Raw genomic sequence first — 5,996 nt, 5'->3', positions numbered from 1 at the left:
TCCCACAAGGGGGTTTTCCCATATATATTGGGTTTCCTCCTGAACTGATGTATAGACATTATGTCTAGTGGAGATGGATATGATCGGGTGGTTCTGCTGGTGGCACGATAATACTCCAGTGGTCCGTCAGTGATCCAAATTTGCTGTTCAAAAAAAAAAAACAAAGTAAACCAGATAGTTTCCAGATAGTTTTAAAACTATATCGTTTAAAGTATAAGAGTTGAAATCCAAAGTTAGAAAAGATATGTATATATTAAACTAGGTTAATGCCCGCGTAATACGCGGGCTTCAACCAAAACCATATTTTTTACTTTGAAATGAAATGTTGTGTACAAATACATACATTGGAAGAAAAAAACAGAAAACTATTCAAATGCCGGAAGAAAGAAATAACAAATCACTAAAATTTCAGTAAAAAATTCCTTGTAGACCACATTGGTTGTCTTTTAGACATATGGTTGACCACGGACAAATACAGGCCTTCAAGACTTTATCAACAACCCTTCGGGCCTTCAACTTTTAACCTTCAAGCACAATTCACAATTTAATCCTGCTGCATTATCTTGAATCCAGTCCAAGCCCAAAATAATATAGAGGGATGTGTTGGGTCGTGTCATGGCCTAGACGTTAACCCGTAAGCCAAATCCAACTCCATGCCCATGTTATTTAAAAAACACAAAAAATAAAAATTAAATTAGAATTTAATACAGGCCCTGGGTTGGGTCACAACAGGTCAACCACTATAGTTGTTGTTTTGGTAGCTAGGTAAAGGTAGAGGTGGATGGTGGTGGTAAAAGAAGTGTTCACTTTCGCCCATCCTAAGATTTACTTTACTATTTTTGTCAACCAAGTATGCCCCGTTAATAAAACTACATACTACCCAATTTGACCCATAATGTTATGTTAGAGATAAAAACCATCAGAATGTTAATTGTATTGGTCCATTTTGTTTCTAAGGGAATCAACTAATGTTCATGCAGATCTAGATCCCCATATCACCACCATTCATGTATCAAGTATTTCCATCAAAATTTAAAAATACCCATACAAAGTATCCCGGTTATCATATAGGACCCCAGAAAAAACCTAAATTAAAAAACACAAGACGCTATAAGAAAAACAGAGCATGAGTGTTACCGCATCGATGAATTCAGGAAGAATAGGTGGTCCTCCATCTGGCGACTTTAAAACAAATCCCACATAATCAATAACTTTCTCAGTTCTGAACGGCGATGAACTATTATTTATTGCTTTGAAGATTATTTTTTTTGAAGCTTTTTTGGGGATATTCCTTGTGCATTTTGTACTTAATACAACCTAGAAGAACAATAATCTGCGCAACAATTGCACCTTTTGAAATTACGAAAAAAGGGACTTAAATCAAGCTCATAAATCATGGCCTACCATTGAGGGTAACTTACTTTTTTGTTGATAAAGCCATTGGTATGTCAAATCTTAAAGAAGATGATCTGCAAGCCAATGTTAAAAAAGTCAAAAGTCACGAACAATTTATTGGTCCAAATTTAAAAGGGAAGACAACATGAGATAATAACGATGCAAAATTTAAAATAACTATAACTCTGAACTTGTGTATTGAACTTTTAGTGGCCAATTAAAATTTACAACATAAAATGATTACGCTATTAACTGTACATATTGGTTGCGAGAGAAATAAACATTAATAAGGAAAAGTGTGACAAATAGCATAGGGAATTAACTATAGATGCCAGGTGAAAAATATTTACATGACAAATATTGAAATCGACCGATCAAAACTAAAAAATACAATATCTAGATACAATTATACAAATGCCCTTAACAAAAAACTAAGAAAATTAAAAGTTTTAAGCAAGACTTGTTACCTTCGACATGGGAATTCCACTTGGTAAATCACATTTTAATCAAATCTCGTAAAGATATTGTTGCATCATCAGTTTTGTTTTTAAATCTCTTCTACTAATGGCACGAATACCACACCCACCTATAACCCATCTACTACCAGATCCGTGCAGCCAACCACCGCCTCCACTCATCTTCACCGCTGCGAAACCACCACAACCAGCAGCGTTGAACCACTCCTCCTTGTACCCATAATCGACCATCAACACCCCCTTCAACCCTAACCGACTGCTGCTCACAATCAGTTTCACCAAATCAACCAAATCAAACTAATGGCACGGCGTGGGGAAGTTTTCTCTGCTTTCCTTTTTAACTCAAATAAAAAGCAAATTCACACATTTGAAATCTGAATCCAAATAGATAACATCACTCCGAAGAAAAGTGCTCATACTTTCATGGACATTAGATCCGGTGTACTATATTTAATATGACGACAAAACTATACCCTCTCAACACTAAATTCCAAATTATACCAGATGTAAGTTCAATCTCTGAACAAATTCTAACTACTCCGATTTAAACTAAATTAAGTGACTGAATAATTGATTACCAGGAGATTAGTCTTTTTCCTTATTGCATGATTTGGCCTACGGGAGCGGTATTCTTCGTCGTCTACCATCCAAATTAACGAAAAGGGTGGTTTATCTTACAAACACACAAAGCGCCATGATATAAAGGTTCTTACAAACACACGTTCATCCGTGATTGAATAAGAATCTTACCTTCAACAGTTTCTGCAAGGCGTATAGAAATATCGCTAGTGACCTGGCCATCATCTTATACTTTTGGTGACCAATTGCCCTGCAATAGTCGAATATCATAAGTCAAAGACTGCCAAAGATGCATAAAAGAACCTCCAAAGAAAGACCTGGAACAATTCATCAAGACTTAAATATCCCTTATCAGATTAACAAAAACATGTTAAGGTAAAACTTAACATGTGGTAACCAGGTGGGAAGCTACATACAGTCTGAAACAGAGTCAAGCAGCCCTTAACGGGCGTTATCGGCCAATGATCAGACCACCTATAAAAAACACATACACCCTCAATCAATCACAGTTCAATATTCACTCAGACCTACACGTTTTTCTTCTAAAGTCATAATCTTTCAATCATTTAGTCCAGTGAAATTAATATGATAATGAATGAGTATCCATTGTTGATACAGCCAACACTTTGGGTTGCTTATCCACATAACGGTAATATAAAACAACACTAAGGGCAAGATCATCAATTGACTCAATTGCAAGAACTCAAATAAAGAATCAAACAACATTAAACATTACCTGTTCCAATATGTACGGCTAAAAACAATCACATCCACTCCTAACCGCATAGTGATTGTTTTGAATCCATTGCCATCTCAAAAATATAAATGGCATCTAAACTAATATAACATCTAAATTTATACCCTACCAACAGGTGATGCTGGTGGTTTCGAAACAAACTCCTCGCGAATTTTAACATTCTTATCACTCGTTGGTGATCGTATGTTTTTAGACACAGTTCTTTCGACTCTCGAACATAATTGACTTGAAAGATGTGAGTCAACTTATGGCTACTTACAACCGCTACGCAAATAGAGAACGCTTGAAGCGTAGACATTGATGGATTGTATTCGAGTGAGTAAAGTCCATCCTCAACTGTAACCAGCCGAAAACTACACTTGTTCTTCTTCCCCACCTGCAAACCATCAATTATCAAATTAGTAGAAAATAAAAAAAAATAAAAAAAATGTTTTGTCATAAGTTGATGTTGGTTTGGTAACGTGATAGCTTCACATAGCTAATAGGCATCCTCTATTTCGCTCTGTCATGTAGCTAATCATCATTAATAAATCATCAAAAAAAAAAAACAAAAAAAAAAACCGTAAGAATATTTAAACAATACTAATCCATACAATAATCGATCATCAAATAACAACAAATATGTTTACTGTTCTTTTCATCTTCGCATGCATTTACTTGAACTACCAGATGAAGAATTACCCACTTTCTTGCTTTACTCGTCAAAGTGTAGATATTTTTCCCTTGAAAAAGTGTAGATCAAGGATAGGGGGATTGCAAGAGATATATCTCCATTCGGATTGTTTACCAGCTAAAGAGAAAGCTAAGCCAGTGGAATTACGTTGATAGGTGATTATCACAAACACCCACCCAGACATTGCATGTGAATAGACAAGAATACCCTTTTAGCTTGCTGACATAGCACAGAGAAATCAGGGAAATGAAGTTCCTTCCTTGCTGAAAAGAACAGTAAACATATTTGCTGTAATATTTAAAATTATTAAAAAAGATATCCAAAAAGGAAAAAATATTTTTACCTGGTAACGTGATAGCTTCACATAGATAATAGGCATCCTCTAATCCGCTCTGTCATGTAGCTAATCATCATCAATAAATCATCAAAAAACGTAAGAATATTTAAAGAATCCTAATTCACCAGAGTTGTTGGAGCATAGGGCTTTTTCATAGCTGAATGCTCCAATTCATGGCACAAGCTGCTGGAGTTCTCTCCATTTTTACAAACCACTAAACTCTTCGCTTGCTGAATCAATCACTTTATCACTGAACAAAACACTTCCTAAACCCTAATGTTTTTTTTTTAAATCAAGGTTTCTGGGTTTAGGGGATGTTTGGCCTAGCTTTTTTAACAAATCTTATAGCTTTTTAAGGGGTTTTTTTTTTATATAAAATAAGCTTAACTTGTGTTTGGTTTAGCTTTTTAAGTTTATGCTTATTAGCTTATAATTACTCAGCTAGCAAATTTAAACCTCATTATTAACTGGATTTGAATTGATGAGCATACCTTTTTTTTTTGCCTCCAAGCAATGTAGAGTGAATGATCAGACCTGAGACTCCTTTGTAGCAGCAGTAATAACAGCCAATACGTTAGGATTTGCAACTGAAACATGGGTACATCTTCTAGTCTATATATATATAAGGGTTTCGAGGTCCTAACTTTCTTCAGCACATCATCTATTAATGATCTACTTGTCAAATTCTGCAAAAGAACATCACAACTCAATACAAGATCACACTCATGGCAAAATGTTTCAAGATATCGACTATCATTATCATCATTATCAATAAATAAAGCAGTTAGGAAAATCATATGGAAATAACATCTGAAGTTTTGAACATCAACCTTACCTTCCTTGTTGTCACCAATATCCGACCCCAAACCATAACTCACTTAAAAATTCGATCCACCACCAAACCCTAACTGATTAAACGGTGAGATATATGAACAGAGGACGTCGGCGAAGAGATATGACAGCAGCCACTTAGAGACCCCAACAAAGCTACCGATTGAAGAAATCATTGGATTAAGGTATAAACAGAGTGAAGATGAATAGTTTGATTAGTGTTTCTCCAATACATGAAAAAGTTTGATCGAGGTTAGGGTTTGTGATAAGATGGTGCAGAGAAGAAGGATAACCAGATGAAAGGATTGATGATTGAGATCCTGAGGAGGCGATTCGGCGTTAGGGTTTTGATTTGAAAGAAGGAACAATAATTGAGAGAGAGTGTATAAAAGAAACATACATAAGAAGAAGCAGCGTATGTGAGAAGCCAAATCAATCCGCCCCTAACAGCTATGCCACTTGTCAGCTGAGGTGTCTGCTTATTTGGGTTAAACCAATGGGTGACATGTGTCTAGAGGTGTACAAATCGGTTTTTTTTCAAAAACCGGTTTCGGTTATTAACCGGTTTCGGTTTTTTCACCCAAAATAAAAACCGGTTTTTTTTTATAACCGGTTCCGGTTACTAACCGGTTTTTGAGGTCCAAAACAATAACTGGTATAACCGGTTGGGACCGGTTTTTAACCGTTTTTTCCCAAAAAAACCGGTTTTTTACCGGATTTAACCGGTTTTTTAATAACCGGTTTTTGAAGTCAAGAATAGTAATCGGTATAAAAACCGGCGGTTAAAAAAAACCGGTTATAAAAAAACCGGTTAAAAAAACCGGTTTCGGTTTTTTTCTGGTTTCGGTTCTAAAACCAGTTTTTTTGTACACCTCTACATGTGTCCCCCAATGGTTTGCTTTATTAGATATACTAGCGGTAAGACCCGTGTGCAAACACGGGTCGTTT

At 35.7% G+C, this 5,996-nt stretch overlaps 1 protein-coding gene across 50 annotated transcripts; it reads right to left on the bottom strand.

Annotated features, from left to right (window-relative positions):
• Window positions 1-233: 233 nt before the first annotated feature.
• Window positions 234-5,459, bottom strand: LOC110911430. Of its 50 annotated transcripts, none has more exons than XM_035983793.1 (9): window positions 5,053-5,459; window positions 4,709-4,903; window positions 4,224-4,272; window positions 4,088-4,143; window positions 3,467-3,583; window positions 2,622-2,700; window positions 2,450-2,511; window positions 1,422-2,204; window positions 234-1,333 (listed from the first exon to the last, which is right to left on the bottom strand). In XM_035983793.1, the coding sequence occupies exons 1-6, from the start codon at window positions 5,086-5,088 to the stop codon at window positions 2,677-2,679; spliced, it is 477 nt and encodes a 158-aa protein (XP_035839686.1). In that variant the 5' UTR covers window positions 5,089-5,459; the 3' UTR covers window positions 234-1,333; window positions 1,422-2,204; window positions 2,450-2,511; window positions 2,622-2,676. The 50 variants fall into 50 exon arrangements, 32 of the variants coding, with proteins under 32 accessions (XP_035839686.1, XP_035839689.1, XP_035839679.1 ...); XM_035983796.1 differs by having other exon boundaries at window positions 1,422-1,469; XR_004880738.1 differs by having other exon boundaries at window positions 234-524; window positions 1,138-1,333; window positions 1,422-1,469; ... (1 more) ...; window positions 2,622-4,143; window positions 4,224-4,903.
• Between the last annotated feature and the right edge of the window lie 537 nt (window positions 5,460-5,996).

This window comes from Helianthus annuus, chromosome 15 (assembly GCF_002127325.2).
Source record: "Helianthus annuus cultivar XRQ/B chromosome 15, HanXRQr2.0-SUNRISE, whole genome shotgun sequence".
NCBI lineage: Eukaryota > Viridiplantae > Streptophyta > Magnoliopsida > Asterales > Asteraceae > Helianthus > Helianthus annuus.
Note: the sequence above shows the minus strand (reverse complement) of the source record. Positions and strands in the feature narration are given on the sequence as shown.

Bases quoted from the DNA above. Each gene is read 5' to 3' on its own strand.
- LOC110911430 (XM_022156041.2), bottom strand. From the start codon at position 5,088: ATGGTTTGGGGTCGGATATTGGTGACAACAAGGAAG. The intron at 4,144-4,223 runs GTAAAAATATTT...TGTTCTTTTCAG, and splicing joins TGAAGCTATCACGTTACCAG to CAAGGAAGGAACTTCATTTC. The intron at 3,584-4,087 runs GTATTCTTGTCT...GATGGTTTGCAG, and splicing joins TATGTCAGCAAGCTAAAAGG to GTGGGGAAGAAGAACAAGTG.